This window comes from Microchirus variegatus (assembly GCF_963457635.1).
Source record: "Microchirus variegatus genome assembly, chromosome: 17".
NCBI lineage: Eukaryota > Metazoa > Chordata > Actinopteri > Pleuronectiformes > Soleidae > Microchirus > Microchirus variegatus.
Window position 1 is genome coordinate 4,017,681 of NC_139818.1, and position 20,415 is coordinate 4,038,095.

General features: G+C 39.7%; 1 protein-coding gene across 1 annotated transcript; it reads left to right on the forward strand.

Moving 5' to 3' along the window:
- Positions 1-704: 704 nt before the first annotated feature.
- Positions 705-8,032, forward strand: tbx6 (T-box transcription factor 6; the record flags this gene model as incomplete). Its single annotated transcript, XM_083904313.1, has 8 exons — positions 705-774; positions 1,541-1,754; positions 2,567-2,834; positions 2,921-3,064; positions 3,649-3,719; positions 3,898-3,956; positions 4,845-5,148; positions 6,874-8,032. The coding sequence occupies 8 exons, from the start codon at positions 705-707 to the stop codon at positions 8,030-8,032; spliced, it is 2,289 nt and encodes a 762-aa protein (XP_083760439.1).
- Between the last annotated feature and the right edge of the window lie 12,383 nt (positions 8,033-20,415).

Genomic DNA, 20,415 nt, shown 5'->3' on the forward strand with positions numbered 1-20,415 from the left:
AATAATGAAACGAGCAAAAAGATAAGCATGCAAAACAGCTGACTGATTAATGTGATACTACTACAATAAGTAAAGGACCCATCAGTCAAATGAACACATCTGAATCAAGAATCAGTTTGGACTAAAGTAATCAAGTCTAAAATCACAGGTCAGGTGTAAACATAGGAAGATAATAATACTAAGTAAAGCATGAATAACTAAAATAGCACAAATCACATCAATGTTTCTTCCAGAAACTACAACAAACTTTTCCAGATCAGCTGTTGCTCTGAGCAGCAATGTTTGTGTTGTAGAGGAGGATGTTGAGACAAGGAGGCAAATGAAGTGCTTTGTGGAAATAAGGAGCCATTTGGCCCTAAGTGTGAAGCCACACACACACACACACACACACACACACACACACACACACACACACACACACACACACACACACACACACACACACACACACACACACACACACACACACACACACTCACACACCTATTTAACAGCAAGTCATCACCATGGACATTTGTAGCCGAGGACGTCAGAGGGACAAGGACAGAGAGAAGACCAAGGAAGAAGTTTTTCTTTGTTTTTTAATTAATATTCTTTTTGTTTAGGAATAGGTCTTCCCTTGAAGTAAATCTGAAGAAGAGTTAAAGAGTTGACATTTGACATGTGAGTTTGACAAGGAAGAGGGAAGAACGCTGACAAGGAAAATGCTGAGTATGGAGATGTTTACCGGTTTGACTCTTGGACCACAGAGGATAGGAGACTGCTTTTATAGAGGTGAGTGTGTGTCTTCTTGTTTGTGTCCCTTTTGAGGACAAAAGAAATGTATAAGCCATAGGGAGTGAGGACATTTTGACTGGTCCTCACATTCTGTCACCCCTTAAAAGGACTTTTTGAGGGTTTTAATTTCACTCCAGAATTCAAGATTCAAAGTACTTAATGTTCCCAGAGGGACAAATGAAGGATTAAGAAGGATGACCTCTGTACTCGGGTGCGGAGACAAATGTATACACTATATATATCGGTAATGGTTCTTGGCATTCATGATATACAGGCATAAAAGTCCAATATTGTGCATCTGTAACTTTTATAAGAAAGTTACTACATTTGTTAGTAACTTTCTTATATAAAAAGAAAGTTATGACATCAAAAGTATGACATTTGTGTTTTTACCATGCTACCACAAGGAAAAAATAGATTTATAAATGTAGGCTTCAGTTTAATTTATTTTTTAACCATTTAAACACATACTTTAGCTTCTATAGTGACAAATGTTTGCAATAAAAAAATAAGGTGCCAACAAGGTACACAAAAAAGTAAGTTGTCATGACCTAATGATTAGTTAACCATTACCTAATGACCTAATCCAATCCAATTTATTTATAAAGCACATTTAAAAACAACATTGTTGACAGTGCTGAACATCTGTAAGCAATGATTACTTCATATGTTAATGGTTAACTAATAATTAGTTAACACTAATTGAATGTTAATTATTAACTAAATTGCCAATCAAATATTTCTTTATTTAATATATTCTCAGAGCGGGAGGCAACTGGCCACATGTCGCTGTTCCCTCCCGCATGTGACACTGCAGCCAAAGCCACGCCCCCAATGCTGTTGGCTCCTCCCCCTCTCCTGAATGAAGCCACTGCCAAAGCGCAAAAGGATGAGGTGAAGATGGAGCTGGAGAACACGTCACTATGGAAACAGTTCAGCTCGGTGGGCACAGAGATGATCATTACAAAGAAGGGCAGGTGAGACGTCCATCGACCTTTGACCTCTGGCATCGCGCTGTGCTCCTGCATCTTTCTATCCTTCCATGCTGACAATGTACGTGTTTTTGGCGCAGGAGAGTGAGCGATTTACAATATAACCCAGACCTTGAGGTAAAGCAGTGAACATATTCTTAAATGACTGTAGATTTTATTGGGTTGGCCTATAAGCTATATGGTGTAACCTTTAAATATAGAAAACAGCTATAGAAATCTGGAGTTAACCCAAGTTCTCTGAAGCATGAGAGCGGTGAAATGAATGTTGAAAGAAAACCTTACGTTCAGGAATTAACCACAGTTCTCTGAAATGAGTCTTGTAGTCACTATGCGAAATACAGGGGGTCTGGGGGGGTCAGACCCCCCTGATTAACACTCAAGACCCCCTGAAAGCCTCAAATGCAAAATTTGAGGGGGGTCTAAACATGTTACAGTGTAATTGGAGAACATGTTTTTCCCTAAAGATCGTTGTAATTTCAGTTTTACATATATGATCTACATACATAAGGGTGGAACATCTGGGGAGTAGTGACCCGCCTGTTTTTAGTTGGTGTTTTCATTGGCAGCTATGTTGTTACCCATGTAGGGAGGTGTTTCCTCTCATAAACATCATTATTTGTAAGAAAAAACCCTTTCAGTGTTGCCCAAAGCCTGCCAAGTCAACAGGTCAACAGGGGTGATATAAAAAATCTACTTTTGCAAAAATACTCACCTGCAGGTGAACTAGGCCTAAGACAATCTCACAGCCTCACTTCAAAAACCAGAATGATCACTTTAAGTGTGCTTTCTTTTCATAGACGCATGTTTCCCGGGCTGAGGCTAAAGCTCTCGAGCCTGAACCCATCTCTACGTTACATCCTCCTCCTGGACATCATCCCGGTGGACAACTCCCGCTATCGTTTCCAAGGCGGCGGCTGGCAGGCCGTCGGAAAGGCAGAGGCTCGTCTCCCTGACCGTGTGTTCATCCACCCAGACTCCCCCGCCACAGGTGCTCACTGGCAGAGTCGCACCATCTCCTTCCACCACGCAAAGCTCACCAACAACACACTGGACTCACAGGGACACGTGAGTCCACACACTGTGACTGTTCACAACTGTCACTGTAGAGGGTGTCTGTGTGTGAAACTCTTCTTCTCTGCTTTTATCACCAGATCATCCTGCACTCACTGCATCGCTACCAGCCCAGAATACATGTGATTGAAGCCAGAGATGTGCTGAGGTGGGGAGGAGGGCAGCACTCCTTTGTTTTCCCTGAGACCCAGTTTATCACAGTCACTGCCTACCAGAACAACAAGGTAGCACAAGACGTTCTGAAATACACCACACACACACACAAAATTTGGTCCAAGATTTGCCAAAAAAGTAATACTATACTATGTCGTCCAAAATTTAAATTTATTTTTTTTGACAAATTGAGTATAGCATGTTATAGCAACCTAAGGAAGTTATTTCAATGAAAACAACGTGAGGACCGGCCAAAATGTCTCACTTTGTTGGTTAAAAACCCTCACTGGTACTCAAGACCACACACACACACGCACACCCCCCCCCCCCCCCCCCCCACACACACACATTAATCAACCACAACAGATTACACATGCTCCCGTTACAGTTTATAATAAGATCATCTGATTGCACAACACAAGTTTCGATGTGTGCATCATTCTCATTGTAAAGACAATATTGAGCTAATAGCAAGTATAACTTGAAGTAAGATCGGCATGACACGGCACGGCATTTGCACTGTAACAGCCACGATTGTATATCAGTGATTTTGAATGCTGGATTAGCTCCTCCTCACTCTGTATTACAGACTACACACATTCATTTCCAGTATAAAAACGACAGAGGGTATTTAACTGTGTTATGTTGTGTCCAGATCACAGAGCTGAAGATCAGTGCCAACCCCTTTGCAAAAGGCTTCAGAGAGGATGGCATGAACAGCAAAAAGTAAACAGTGACAACACACACACACACACACACACACACACACACACACACACACACACACACACACACACACACACACACACACACACACACACACACACACACACACACACACACACACACACACTGTCACGTACAGAATGTGGAGAAACTAAACTCTTATTTTTTCTCTCTGCAGACAAAGGGATGCAAGACAGAAGCGCAAAATTTCTGTCCTGACAGAGACACTGGATATTGGTAAGTGAGAGGCTGTGGAATTTAATTGGTGATATAAGATTTATTTTCTATTATACATTTTTTTTTCTAATTTATTTTATTTCATTTTATGAAGTAGGCATATTCAGGTGTTAATGTACTGACTTGAAAATGCTGTCTAGCTCATCAACATCCATTCATACACAGGACAATAGTTTACAAAAGCAGAATTTTAGCAGTACATACATATTGGAATTAAAATATTATAGAGCCAATAAAATGTGTAAAAATAAGTACTGTACATTAATCAGTCTATGTAAATTTGATTCAGATTGTCCTTCAGAAATTGCCTCAAGTTTGTCACCCATTAGTGCCACATTGTGTGATAAGAAAAGCTTTTGATAACTTTTAATCCTTATCTTGTCAAAACAATGACCTCACCAAATTTGAAGCCAATCACAATTAACCTCTAGGAGGAGTTCATTCAAATGCAACATGTTCAATCCAAAATGGCCGTCTTCCTGTTGGATTTAGGGCTTAGTCCTCATGTACACATGTAAACATTTTCCTTTGAGAAAGTAAAAAAAAACAATAAAGGCAAGAATGTATGGGGAAGCTAAACAACAACATTTTCATCCATGATGTAAACGAGCTGCAGTAAACCTGACCCTGATGTTTCATACCTAACTAGAATCTGTAAAGAAAGGTTTAGTTTTTCAAACGTGTTCAAAGCAGGTTTTTGGAGTTGTCACAATAATATCTATAATTATTTATATTAGAATTACTGAATTATTATGGTCAGGATTATTCGAACATGAAACTTTCATATTGTCACATGCCTAATACCTGATCTTAACACTATTAATTAATCACTAATCTCCCTGTGACCTGGCTGCTCATTAAACATCTGCACCTCTGTCTCTCTGTCAGTGAACTGTGATCCATGTGACACAGCTGAGCTCTTGTCCGTCACCGTCACCGACACTGGTGCTGACGGCAGCACAGACCTCCAGGCCCTGGCTCTGTCCTCTCTGCCTCCTCTGCCTCCTCTGCCTGACCCCTCCTGTGGCTACAGAGCAGAGGACGCCTCTTACACAGAAACACTGGTGCCAGAGCTGCCGCTGGACCTCGGTCAGGCTTTCATGGCCTCGCAGATGTCTGACATTGGCATCTCCATGGCCAGAGGGATGCAGGACACAGCAGGGAGTGAGATGGCTAATAGTATCATTGAAAGGTGAGTGCTATATATATACATATATATATATATATATATATATGGGAATCGCTATAGGCACCACAATACAATATTATCAGGATATTTAGGTCACTATGATATTATCACAATATTGCAAAATATTGCGTATTTGTGAAATCATATATTTCTATAGAATGGTTGTTTGTCTCTATATGTGGCCCTGCGATGGACTGGCGAACTGTCCAGGGCGTACCCCGCCTATCGCCCAATGTTTGCTGAGATAGGCACAGCACCCCCCGCGACCCTCTGGTGGAGGAAAAAGCGGTAGATAATGAATGGATGGATGGATATATTTCTATATACATCAGCTGAGATTGACACAGCACCCTGTGACCCTCATGTGGAGCATAAAGTGGTTTTAATATACTCACAAAGCTCGAGTGAGAGTGAGCACTTGGCACCATCTAGTGGACTGAAACATCAATTGTTATGCTAATCCATAAAATGTAATGTTTATTTGTAACATCAGTTAAAAATTATGCTATAAAAAGTATTTGTGTGGTGGTATCAGTGATATTTCACTGTATCAACGTTTCCCCCACTCTTCGTATGCACTTCAAAAATGTCTGTTATTGGTGAGGTTGTTTTGAAGGTTGTGTGAGATATTGACACATGAAGCACTGACTTGTACTGAGAACCAGCCTTGGACACAGACACTCGCTCTCACTGAAGACTTACAGCAGCTGCCTACTGCCTTTTTCTGAGAAAAACATTTCATAATTCCAGCCATTTAAAAGGTACAATGTGTCATATTTAGGTCATTAGGTTAACTGGCAGACATTGAATATACTACACATTGTGTACAAGTGTGTTAAGTGTATAATACATTTAAAGGAGAAGAATGACAATAGTTCTGGTATGTAAAGATGTACGGTTCAGTTCCCTGATGTTTACAAAAGCTGGTGTATAGGGAGGTGGATGGTCTTGCATTTGTTAGTGTCTGCTGTCACTATTAGATGGCACTAATTCTAACACACTGGACCTGACATCTACAATATCTTCAAAATGCTGCTTTATATCATTGTTAGATAGCCTTTTCTAACTGGGAACAGAAGTCCATATAGAGAAATAGCTTACAGGAACACAGGAGTTTCTTTTCTCCTGCTGCCTCGCCTGGTAAGTTTGTGTCAAATGAAATATGAAACACCAAAGTCCCAAAATAACACACTGATGGAAGCATACTGCTGTGATCTCAGTCTAGTGATTTATTATATAGACGTTGGTGTAGGCGGTTGAGAAGTTTGTAAAGTTTCCTGCCTGTAATGGCTGTCTAATGGTAAGATACGATATTATAGACTTATGCATGTGTAGATTTGACTAAGTGGGCCTTAAGAAGCGTCTCAGACTGGTTCTCGGCGCAGGGGGACATCACTGACTGTGATTGTATACATTATATTGTAAACAAAAGTTTGTTCACAGTGCACATGCTGTATGTGCAATGTCTTTTGTTATAGCAGTGCTACAGTGCCACGTACAGGCATGGCATATGTACTACAGTGTTTAGAGTTGTTTTGGGGGTTAAGCTGTGAATGTTTCCTGAAGCAATGTCATGTTTATTGAAAACTTTTTCGAAACAACAAAGAAAAAGATAATGTTTGTATTGTTTAGTTTCCATGTGGATATCTCCCAGTACCTCATACAATAACACAAAAAAACTACTTTCAATGTACTAATCAACCTTTCATTATTTTCTGTCCACCACAGATCAGACACTATGGATGAACGAGCATACACCGCTAATTTCCCTGCTGCTCAGGTGGACTCCTCCTCTTTCCCCTTAGCTCCTCCTCCTCAGTCATCCTCCTCCTTCAACCCCACAGATACAACTGATCCTCAGACCTCCACCCCCCCTCTCGATTATCCCTCTGTCCTCTCTTCTTCACCCACCCTCTCCTCCTCGTCTTCCATCACTCCCTCTCTGCAGCAGACTACCTTCACCTTCCCCACTCCACCACCGTCCAACTCCTCCTCACCACAGCCACTCCTGTCCTCCTCCTCTCCCTCTGCCAACACCTATCACACCCTTCCAGACATGATCACTCCCCACACACCAACAGATGCCTCCTTTCCTCCACAAATATCTCCTCATCCACTGCTCACTCAGCACAGTCAGCCGCTGCAGGGTGAAGCTAGTGCCACTCATTCAGTCACTGATCAAAGCTCAGCAGTGTACATTTATCCAAACATCCTGCCTGTGAATCATGATCCTGCTCTGACTGCTACTCAGCCTCTGCACTACCAAAACCAAGCAGCAGCTCCTGCTCTGTCCTGCTCTCTACCTCCTCATGGAGCTGCCACATCCTTCGCTTTCTCTTCACACATGCAAAACTTCTCGCTTCCAATGGTGTCTGCCAGCCCCGTCCACTCTGCCCTGCACCTCCCAAATCTTAGCCTTCAGGCCTCCACCCCCTCCTTCAATGCTACCTTCCCTCCCTCCTCCTTCAGTCATTCATCAGCCTCCCTCCCTCACCCTTCTTCCCAACCCTCCTGCTTCGCCGTCCCCTCGTCTTTCCAGCAGCCCATCACCTCTGCTCCAGCTCATCCTCAGAACCTTCCTGCCGCCTCCAACTCCTCATACGCTTCAGTTGAAAGAGGCACCATGCCTCACTTCAACCCCCCTGCCCCCTATCGCCCGGATATGGTACTGCACCACTCGTCTCTTCTCCCTCAGCTAGATCCATCGCTCCCCTCCTCCCCTCCTCCACCTCCATCACTCTACTCAGCGTTTCCATCCTATTCTCTTCGACTGTGTCAGGACCCCCACTCGTCGCTCTCCATGCCTTTCAGGCATTTGTACAGACAGCACGGCCACACCCACCCTCAGGGGTCCTACCTGGACATGGGCACAAGACCAGTGTTTTAAGATCTTGTAATGTTACTGCTGACTAAACGTTTTCAGCCTTATAGCACTTTTAACAATAAGTGCAGCATTAGTTCCAGTAGTTCAGTGTACTGTACTGTGTGTGTGTACACACGTTCATGACATTGATCCAAAGCTGTAAATAGTTGAATCAAATATCCATTCCAGTGTGAAAAATAAATAAAAAAAAGTCTTCTCCAGGCTTTTGTTGTTTAATTATTTTTTAAGAAGACAGATTTTATAAACTAAAACATTAGTTTAGTAATTTATTAAGGTCAGTGTTCTGCATATTTTGGTTGTTACAGGTGGTTATTTGAGTTCCTGCAGCCTTTGTGTCATTTCAAAACACCTTGGCCATCCTCCTCTGATGGATACTGAATATTTTCTCATCCTCTGTAAATTCTAGGATGGTTGTGTCCCGGTAGAGCAGCAAGATGACAACCGTGCCATGTTCAAATTCTTTTGAATCAAATCAAAATAAGTCACAAAGAAAATGTGAAAATTGGAGTCCTTCTTTAAAGACAGTACAATTTATGTTTTTGTAGCAACATATGTTTTTTGAAACCTTCATTATCTCCAGTCATTTTTTGAAAAAGAAACTTCAAGAAGCAGCCTCAGTGTGGTGCTGTAATTATACCAAACGAGGGTGTTTCTTGACCTGCACTTTTGTTTGTCAGTGACTTGCAGTCAGGGTAGGCAGGGTAGGCAGTGCCTACCCTAGGCTGTCAGGAAAAATTTGAGGTTCAGCTCATGTAAAGTTTGATTATTTTTTTTTTAATTTTGTATGTATTTCATTTCAGACTTTACTACAGGCTTGAATGTGTCCACATTTGGTGATTTTCATAGTCTCGTCATAGCGTTCTATTACAGAGCAAAGGCACAGACCTCCTCTGCCTTTCTGTCTCATCAGTGTGTATGTGACTGTTGTTGCCAGTTTGCCCAGATTGGCACTGTACAAGTTTTCTTAAACTACGTCTCACGTCATCACGTTTAGGTTTTTTTTAAATCTAATTTTATTGTTATGGCTGGGACTGTGTATACTTGCCTAACGAAAGTCAAGGCATTGCAATTATAATATATTATACTATAGAGTGTGCCCCTCATCGGTGCAGACAGACGGGCTTTTTTTTCTGCGAACCGCCCATTTCTGCGCGGCGTTCGCCACTCCTGCGCTCCTCCATCTCCAAGCGGGCTCTCCGTATCTAATGCAGCCTGGACCATTTCTCTAGCTTTATCCCCACATCAAAATAATAATATTTATGAGGAGGATTGAGCAATGTCATCATGAACTGCAGGAGATCCGAGTGGTATAGGACACCCATGAGTAAGTTCATATACCTGCCACTGGGCGAACATACCTATTCAATATATACCAAATTAATTATGCATAAAACAATTTTATGACCAGGGGTGTGGGTGTGTTATACGATTAGCAATGTTTATATAGGGGTACTCTATTAGGGGTTATGTGTGTGTGTGTGTGTGTGTGTGTGGTTGTGTGTGTGTGTGTGTTAGAGAGAGAGAGAGAGATAGACATACTTTAACAAAATAATCTTTACCATATTCAATGATATCAATTCAAGAATATTATACTTTTACCGCAGTTTCTATTTTCTGTCCTCACACTTACCGAATCTCCTGCACAATCTACACAGGCATCATCGGGACACTCTCCCCTTCCAACAGGTCACTGATCCTATCTAGTGGGATTCTTGTCAAGACTTCTGCTTCTACTATTCATAGCTTTGGATGAAAATGTAAGCTAAAATGCTTAAATGTAATTTGTCTTGCTAAAATGTTAATCTTGTCTTCATCTTTAGTGAGAGTCAGATGTCAGACTTGTCAATACATGTATCAGGGGTTATACGATATGGATTAATTAATTGTATTACATTATAACCTTCTTATTATTATCCTGCGAATAGAATTAACATTTATTTCCTCACAATGTCCAGGGGTTAAAACACGGTCTTCCATACTTCTTTCCTTCTTCTCAGGGTTAAATACAATAATGGTTGATGTAGACTGCCTTCTCAATAAGTTACTCTTATTTTCTGTAGTTTATTTTGTTGTTGTTGTTATTTTCTTTAATCGTATTCTTATTCCCAGAAAAAGTGGTAAAACACCCATGTTTAGCCTGACTTCATTTATTTTCAACAACTAACACAGCATTGGTGCTTGTAATGATCTTAATGGCATTCATTTTCTCACAATGTGAAACAAGTTCTCAACAAGGGATTAAAGCACTATGTTTTGTCATTAGTTTCTTATTCTGTTTTTAAATTTGTGTGATCTAAACCTTACACATGTAATGTTTTTAAAAAAAATCTAACCTAGCAAGTATTGGGGACAGGATGTAAGGGTTAAAGGAGGTGTTGGTATGGGTATGGTTCCTCCCCCACCACTCTGACCCACTGTTTACGAAGTGATAGAGGTAATAACAGGCGACACAATTTTATATTGCGAGAGGGAGGTCTGGGCGTCCCTTCTCAGACTGCTGCCCCCGTGACCCAGGTGCATTATGTAATAAATCTAAAGCAACTGGCCGTAAAATCCTCCTAATATGTCACAGAGACTCAGGAATAATGTTCATATAACAAACTGAACTCACCAACAACAAAAGTACAGACAAAATATTCGCATTAAAAAAAATATTTTGCAGACTGCAAATCATGTTTATGTTTTGAAATCATGTTTTGGCATGTGGCGCCACCTACTGCTGTCTACCAATCATTGCAGTCAGTAGAGTCTCAGCTGCAGAGCAACCACGGGTTGCCAGTTACGTCAGAAAACGAAACCTAAAAGACCTTGGTATTTTGAACTTGAATGTAGTAAGCGTTTTTGGCCACATTCTTACATATGGCACCTTTAACTAATGAAACTATGTGAAGACACAATACACTATGTATAAGTTGAGGATTTTTGGTGCTTTTGGTGCTGGTGATAAAGCTGTACATGACATAGATGTTACAAGATGTTTTCTGCCTAGTCAGGACACACCTCTTTTTATTCAATTTTAATACTTACCAAATTCTTTATAATTTTTTTAATATAAATAATAGCATTTTAGTTAAATAGCTTCCAGGTCATGTGACCTGAAAACTGTATCGTTGCATCTAGTGAGCATGGGATTAAAGTCAGTATCATTACATTCAGATTATTTGTGTTTACAAAATTGTGCTCCTATGACTACACAAGATTATGTTACTTTTAAATTATTTGTGAATATTGGGTAAAGAGATTATTATGCCAGATTGTTGCAAAAATAATAATAAAAGTTAAAATGTTGTTTTTACTGTTTTTTACTCTTTATAGTCAAGTCATTTAGCACACTCCAAATGATTATTTTTTTTATAATTTTGGTGCATATTGTAAAAAGTGGCAATACACTTACTGAAAATATAAGGTAGATAGTTAGTATATAGAAAGGGGTTTAATCAGTTTCTTTGAATTATTATTCCTAACTTGACCCTAATAAAGATGGTCTTTTTTTGTTTTTGCTTTTAATAATTGGAATTTAATGTTTCTTTGAGGACATTGTGAGAATATTTAATGTATTTATAACATTGAAGAGTAAAACAAAACTTCTAATGGTTCTTTTGACATGTTTAAAATATTTAGCAACTCCATCCCAAAAAAATACTAACCATTGTATCACCAAACTAAATCAGGACATTTACATTTTTGCTTTTTACATTAACATCTTCCAATCCAATCCAACTTTATTTATAAAGCACTTTAAAAACAACAACAGAGATAAATAACTAAAACAAATATATAGGGGTCAGACATGTCGATACATGTATCAGTGCTTATAAAGCATAGGATATGCAGGGGTGTGATTGGCAAAGGACAAACAAAAGGAAAATATATATGGTGCACCTACCATGACAGATATATGTTCTTTCACTACTCACAGAGACTTTCATCTTGGCAGAGATGGACTCAGTGCTACAATTTCCATCTTGGAGTGAAAGTGGTTGTCAAAGAAACACTGCTAGAGATGTCTTTTCAGTGTTTCAATCAATCAATCAATCTTTATTTGTAGAGCCCACAGTTTACAAAACATAGTTTGTCTCACGGGACTTCACAGGGTTGGTAACATCCTCTGTCCTTAGACCTTCGACCAGGGTAAAGAAAAACTACCAGGGAAAAAACCCTTGTAACAGGGAAAAGGGTAGAAACCTTAGGGAGAACCACAGGTGAGGGATCTACTCCCTGGACGGACAGACGTGCAGTAGATGTTACCCAAAACATACAATACACAATGACAAAGAATAACAAATAAAAAGTCTTTAAATGCCAGGATCCATCTGGATCACTGGGTTTATCACAGCCTGTAGTGAAGGCTGTTGTGGTCAGAGACTTGAAGATGACGGAGTCCTCTTTCCTGTCCTGACCTCATGTCGTTCTCTGATGTCAGCAGAACTGTAAGAGATTAAACATCAGTTAGAGATGTGCTACATGTGGATTTATGTGCTACATCTCATGGGGGGACATCGGGTAAGTTGTGAGGGTTGAGAAATCGAGGACGGGGTAGAGAAAGTGCGGCTCGTGCAAAGTCTGTGTGCTCATTCTAAGTGCATGATGGGAAATTCCCGCAGCAGTCGAAGCCTATGGCAGCATAAGATAGACTATTCTAATCAGGACAAACCTGATCTAGCTTCGACTATAGGCTATGTTTAAAAGGTAGGTTTTCAGTCTCACCTCAAAGGTGGAGACAGAGTCAGACTGTCTGACTGAAAGTGGAAGTTGGTTCCACAGGAGAGGAGCCTGGTAGCTAAATGTTCTACCACCGATTCTACTTCTAGTTATTTTAGGAATAACCTGTAGACCTGAGTTCAGGGAGCGCAGTGGTCTATTCGGTTGATATAAAGTGATTAAGTCACAAATGTAAGAAGGTGCCTGATTATTCAGGGCCTTGTATGTGAGTAGAAGTATTTTAAAATCTATTCTACTTTTCACTGGGAGCCCGTGTAGAGAAGCCAAGACAGATATTAATGAAATATACTGTTTAGTTTTAGAATCAATCTGTCAATTATTTTCTCGATTAATTAAATATGTTCTTTGTCGAAATATAGTTAAAATGTTGATCAGCGTTCAGAGCACTGAAATATTGACATTTTAAATTTCTTTTCTTTAATAATTGGGTTTAAAATTGGCAAAACATTTCCGTTTCTCACATATCCACCATCGACCGGCTTTGTGTTGCTTGTAGCATTGAATCGAAGCAGCCAGTTTTCTTTTTTATCACTTTAAAAGCCTTTAAAATAAGTGATTTTGCTCTTCCGTTCGCTTGTAGCATAGACAAGAGGGAGATTTTGGATGTGATGAGAAGAAAATATGGGGATAAAAGTTTAAAATGTTTAAATGTCCGGACAGCTGAGTTGGGATTCCCAATAGGGGAATATATAAATAATATAAAATAGAAATATATATTGATTGGAAACGGACAAGAAATGAGAAGTTTAAAAAAAAGGTTTTCTGTAAGAAAGTTAGAAAATATGAAGGTGAAAAAGGAATGTGTTCAGCGGTGAAAAGGGGAAACAGAGCCAACTCCCTTTGAAAAGCAAATTTAACACACTCAAATCAAATGTGATAATTTCAAAAGGTTTCCACATGATACATTGAACATTGCAGAACAAAATGTCTTGTTCTTTGCTGACTCAGGAGCCACACATTAGATGCAAGATTCAAACATGCATTCTTGCTCTCAAAGAGTATCTCCCAGTAACCTGATGGGCAGGGACTTGTGCAAATTAGGCCTTTTGTCTGCTCTCAACCCCAGAAGGTGTCAAAGTTCACAGACAGTGAAGTTAAAAAGATCGATTCAGTTGTTCTGGTAAAAACAATGCAACTACAAACTAAAAGGGTTTTGAGTGATGTTTTTGAACTGAGGGAGATTGGTGACGCTCCGAAGATGGACGACACCAGGACGGACGACACTGGAACGGAGGACCAACAGAGGGATTGAGCTGCCAGCCTGAACGACGTGAGGACAGACGTCACGAAGGCGAACAACGCGAGTACGAATGAGCACAAGGAGAGGACGACTCAAGGAATAACTCCATAAATTCAACAACCACCAACTGGACGTCAGGACAACAACACAAACAACGAAAACCTTTTTCCCAACAAACTACACCATGCACCACCTGATCCTCATCCTATCATGTTGGATGATGCTAACAGAGGCCTACACATACAAACCTGCCAAGACCGTCACTCTGACAGAAGGACAAAATGCAACCTTCACCTGCACTGTTTATCCTGAAATTTGGCGATCAGGTCAAAGGGAGTGGATCCCTCACCTGTGGTTCTCCCTAAGGTTTCTACCACTTTCTTTTTCCCTACCCCAGCTCAGATTATGACTCTGATGACGACATTGTGTAAATAATGTTAATTTTGATTTTGTTTTGCTCTAATTTTTTCCTTTTGTTCCTTCCTCTTGAAACAACTGAAATGATGATACATTTTAAAATCCATGTGAATTAATGTGTGTCTGATAATTAAGTTGTGACTATATACTTTATTCTATTTTTAGCTTGTTTTATTCTTGTTATGTTGTTTTTAATGTTAGTGATTAATTAATAATCAAAAGGGAGAAATGTAATGGTAAATTCAATTTCTCTGGCTCAGAGCTAGAACTGCCCATCACCCGATACCTGCCCAGTACAGAATACCAGGTCTTTGTGTGTAGTGTATAGTGTATTGTGTCTAGCCTGAACTAACACCTTCCTGCAGCACCCGCAGGGAATTGGCTCCCCGAAAACCTACAGTGGACAAAGAGGTGTGAAAGCACCATCTGAAAAGGTAGAGTCTTTTAGTCTATTGGAAGAATGTAAAAGGGGAGCTGCTCAGGTATAAATGTGGAGGGCTCACTTTGCTCGAGGTCTTTTCTCCAGCAAGGATCACTCCTGTGAGGATTGACCTTTTCCTTGCAACAAAAATAAAACCTTTTCGGCCAGCAGAAGTTCTCTATTTCATTGTTCACCAGCAGCAGAGACATTTCCACAACAAGCCCTACCTGGCTAAAGATGTGGATCCATTGATCTTAAACCAGTGGTCACTCAAAACAAAGCATCTTTGAAAATGGGGGTAACAGAGACATAGGTCTAATTTGCTCAAATGCTATTCACTTTTGTATAAAGTGGAAGCCATTTTAATTTTATCCAAAAATAAATATTCACAAGAAAAAAGATTTACACACGGTAAGTAATTAACACCATCAATGACTTTTTTCATCAGGGACATGACAATAGAATTACCATTAGTAGTTTTTATTTTGTTGATTAATAAGATTTGATAAGGAAAGGCATTCTAACACTACTTTATATAAAACGTAAATTTTTCGGACATATTTTTGTTTTGAAGAATTTCAAATTCTGAATATATCTGTGCCGAAAGATTATTTATCATAATTGGTCACAATACTCATGAATACTATGAGAATGTACTGTATGTTGAGCTATTAATTTTTTAAGAACAAAACAAAACACAATTCATTCATTCATCGAGCTTCAATCAATTCCTTTTTCAGTTATAAATTAACAAATTAACAAATAAATTAGAAATAAATTATCAATTATTACTAATCAAAAGCATACTTTTAATTTTTGTTTATTTTTCAAGAGCGTGTTTTAATAGGATAGATCCAAGGAAAGTGTTTTTCATGCCTTAATATATATTTAATATACAGAGACGGACAATTGATGTGAAATTCCAGAAGATAATATTTGTTTTATTTATTTATCTATGTTGTTGTTTTTAAAGTGCTTTATAAATAAAGTTGGATTGGATTGGAAGATGTAAATGTAAAAAGAAAAAATGTAAATATCCTGATTTAGTTTGGTAATACAATGGTTTTTGTTTGGGATGGAGTTTCTAAATATTAGGGTGATAACCCTAGTAACTAATGTTTTACTAAATTGTACTAATTAGAACCATTAGAAGTTTTACTCCTCAATGTTATAAATACGTTAAAAACTCTCACAATGTCCTCAAAGAATCATTAAATTCCAATTATTAAAAGCAAAAACAAAAAAAGACCATCTTCATTAGGGTCAAGTTAGGAATGATAATTCAAAGAAACTGATTAAACCCCTTTCTATATACTAACTATCTACTTTATATTTTCAGTAAGTGTATTGCAACTTTTTACAATATGCACCAAAATTATATAAAAAAATAATAATTTGGAGTGTGCTAAATGACTTGACTATAAAGAATAAAAAACATGGTAAAAACAACATTTTAACTTTTATTATTTTTGCAACAATCTGGCATAATAATCTCTTCTCTGTTGCTTTCATTTGGAGTGTGCTAAATGACTTCACTATAAAGAGTAACAAGTTAAAGTAAAAATAATATTTTTAGTAAAAATAATATTTTGCAATAATCTGGCATTATAATCTCTTCTCTGTTGCTTTTTTTTCCAATTGCTAAATTTTACAAAAAAATTCCCAATATTCACAAATAATTTAAAAGTAACTTGTGTAGTCATAGGAGCACAATTCTGTAAACACAAATAATCTCTATATAAAAATGTAATGATACTGAAGTTATTTTAATCCCATGCTCACCATAGCATATAAATAACAAAACATGGGATGAATCTTAACTGATTATTAGCCCAGAACTAAATAATACCGCTGAACATGAACTATTATCAGTTCTGCAGCATCTTATGTTAAGATTTAGAAAAATTATCATGTAGTAATTTAACAGTTAGATTGTCAACAGCCATAGCATGAATCAGTGTAGATTTTACAGTTTAGCCAACTGCTAATCTAAAAACTTCACCAAGAGCCACAAACTCAGTGTCTTGAGCTTGTTATTTTATTTTTGTACGAAAATCAGACATATTTTAAAAAGATAAACATTTCAAAAACTCAAAACAAGAATTAGGATTTAGTGATTTCACAAGATCCTGAATTACATTTTAACATTTACATATTGTTTTCTGTTTAACATCGAAACACATACATCTGTACTATACCTGGCTCTCAGGGTGTCCCTGCTGGATAAAACCCTGTTCTGTACTGAGCTGGTGAGCTGCTGCTGCTGCTGCTCAGAAACGTTCAGAAACATAATGTTATGTTTATTATTATAATATTATGCCCTGTCTGTCAGTATTGAACAGCCTACTCTGATGTACCCTGTGTGAAGATCATTAGATCATAAGAGTTTATGTATCATCAGTTAAGTTGCATCCATCTCTAAGGGGGTGAAGTCCTTGTCCCCACCAGAGATGCCTGTGGCGGCAGTGTAGGAAGAAGGAGAAAAACATAAAAGCCAATCAGAATCAATCAACAATGACTTCTCTCAGACCTCTAACCCTCGATGTATGGATGTAACAATTCAGTGAGTGACAGCAGCGATGATCGCGACATCCTAAAATTCTCACGCCTCCTCCAGGACAATAACCTCATTCTCAAAGTTCTCCCACAGGACAAGTTCCAAAATTGCTGACCTCCGAGCCCTAATATGTCTCTGCTCCTCTACATAATACAGGAGATGTGTTTGCAAATATTTTTTTTGCAAACATGTAAACAGTGCTTGCACCAACAGCAATGCTACTGCTACCCAGAATGCTTCCATGATCATAACCAAATGTAAAAAGGTTGCACTTTTGGAGTGTGGAGCTTTTGGATTGCCTAAAACTCAGTCCACTCCACTCCACTCCCTCCGTGTTCACAGTGTACCACGACAGCATCGGAGTTCTCATGCTCGTGCTAATGACAGTGAGCCGTATTGTCCTCGCTAGTAGTAAAGCTCCCTCCAAAGGCACTCCACTCCACTCTCTCTGTGTCCACACTGTTCCCGGATTCACCTCCGGGTCGATCTGGGTGAAGTTATCGTTCTGCAAGTTGGAAAAGAAGCTGAAGGAAAACAAAGAGGAGTTATCAAGGGGTCGTACCTATGTTCCCCAGGTCCTATGTTCCCCGTTTTTCCCAAAAAAGGTCCTATGTTCTCCACTTTGTGGAAGCCTGGGTGTGGAGCTCCAGGGTAAGGGTTAGGGTCCTATGTTCCCCGGGTCCTTAGGGTGAAAGCGGGGAACATAGGACCCTTTTTTAGAAAAAGGGTCCTATGTTCCAGTCACATACAAAGCGGGGAACATAGGACCCGGGGAACATAGATACAGTCCCGTTATCCGTTAACATCAACATTAATATGAGAGTAGCAGCAGTGACCCTCACATTTAGTTCCTTCGTGTTTATATCTAATTCCAGATAAACAAACAAAAAATATTAATATATTTTTTTCAAATGTATACATCATAAATTGATGCGTTGATCGCACACTTTCCTTCTTTCTCTTTTATTTTCCTCCTTTGCTGCAGCATTTGTCATTGTTCTTCAGGAAGGAGGCGTCAGAGAGGGCGTTTTAGAGTCATTTGTATATTAATGTATGGGTGGAACGAGGGCGTGGTGTGTTACTCATTCACCTCCACTCAGATTCACGTTTGATGGGATGTATAAAGAGAAGGTGCACAGGACTCAACGTACACAGGGTTTTATAAATCTGAGAATTTCTTTGCGTACGCACTATTCAAATTTTGTGAGGACTCGGATGCAGACAGAGTCAGTCTGTAGCTGGGAGGTGGAGGAACTGTCACAATCCACATTATCCGTGTTTTGCTCCCTGCTGCTACTGTCTCTCTCTCCGCAGGAGGCGTGGTTGACCTACTACCTGATGACACCAGTGATCGTCTACACCTGCGCAGCTCCTCCTCAGCTGTTTCTGATCAGCGATCAGAAGGACTCTTAAGGCGGGGCTTCGCGGATCACCGGTGTCAGTTCGTTGTTTCGCCAAGCTGGTAACAGTGACTCGAAACTTGATTCCCTCTCTGGATATTTACTCACGGCATGTTCCTCTCCAGGTCACCACGTCTCCTGCGCTCGAGAGATCACGGGGCTTCAGTGGACTCCATCTTCCCCGGAGTCACTTCCTCCTCCGGTCTTCTCCTCTCGTCACCTCCTCGTCAGCAGAACGCTTCGCCTGTGCACACGCCATCTTCGTCAGGTGGATTCCTCTTCTCCTCTTCACCACCTTGAGTGAATTCGTTCCGAGGAACCCGAACTGATGAACTGTTGCCTCTGTGGGATCGCTGACGTCGCCCAATTCCCCCCTATGCTGTCACATTTACCTATATGCTCATACTTACGTGCTCGCTAGCTTGCTGTACCTCAGGCTAAATCAATACGGTATTTTACATATGTAACCAGGGAGCCATGTCTGGGATTGTACTTCCGTGTTTGCTTTGTTTACATGTTGGTATGGCAGCTACCGGAGGCACAAGCACGGGCAGTATACAGCTGCGGTGAATCTTTTTATTTCCTTTAACAGTCGCCGGGTATCTCCTTTCCGGCGTTTGATCGCAGTATGGACTTGCAGCACGAGCAGCGATTACGGTATTTGTTTAAAAAGTTATTACTTTACTGATTTGTGTGGAATGCTTTTATCTTAACACTGACTTTGTTGTAGATTTCTGATGTGACGGAGGGCTACGGGGTTCTGTGTATGCCTGTGTGTGCGCCATATTGCAGGTATGAGGCATTAACATATAGTAATGACACGGCAAATGGCATAAATTGTGTGTTATCATGGTTTGTGTGATGCTAATTGTGTGTGTATATTTGCAGGAGTCTGCCATTGCTGTTTTGCCTAAACATTGTTATTATTTTTTTATTAATTGAATTTAGTTGATTGTGTTGTCCTGTCTTATTTTACATTTCTGATTTCGTAATCTGTGTCAGTAAAGTGCTTGATTGGGCAAAATTGGTCATGTGGTTAGGGTTGTGACGGTTTATTAATCTCGCCTCCTGGGTACTGGCTGTCCCGTTAGTTTGGGCAGTAGGCCCAAATAATAACCATTCGTCTCCCCCTTTTTCTTCCAAACAGCGGCCAGTGAAAGTGGTACCGGTGTACTGTGGGTTTTGGGTTCTTCCTTCTACACTGCATGAGTTGAGACTAGGCGTAAGGTTAATGAGCATGATTCACTGTTTTATAGTTTGCTGTGGATGCTTGTGTGTGTTCTGCCATTTTAGATATTTGAAGCACTTGAAGTGGTTGCTGCGGTGAACTCCTTTCCCTCACTGTACCAGGTAAACCCCCCTCATTGGCCTGCACTAATTTTACTTATCTCCAGACGGTTCTATAGGACAGCTTGTACCCTGCAATGGCTGTTGTGTGTTATTTTAATCATACTTCATTATAATAAAATGTGTTTCTATTTGACGTTTTCTTGATTTAATTATTTAATAAACATTGCCCAGTCAACTGGAATACCTGTTCCTGTCTCATCTTTATTGTAACAGAGTTACAAATTGGTGTTGTCAGCAGGATCTTGAATGGTGACAACAGAGACAGGTTTTCCAGATGGC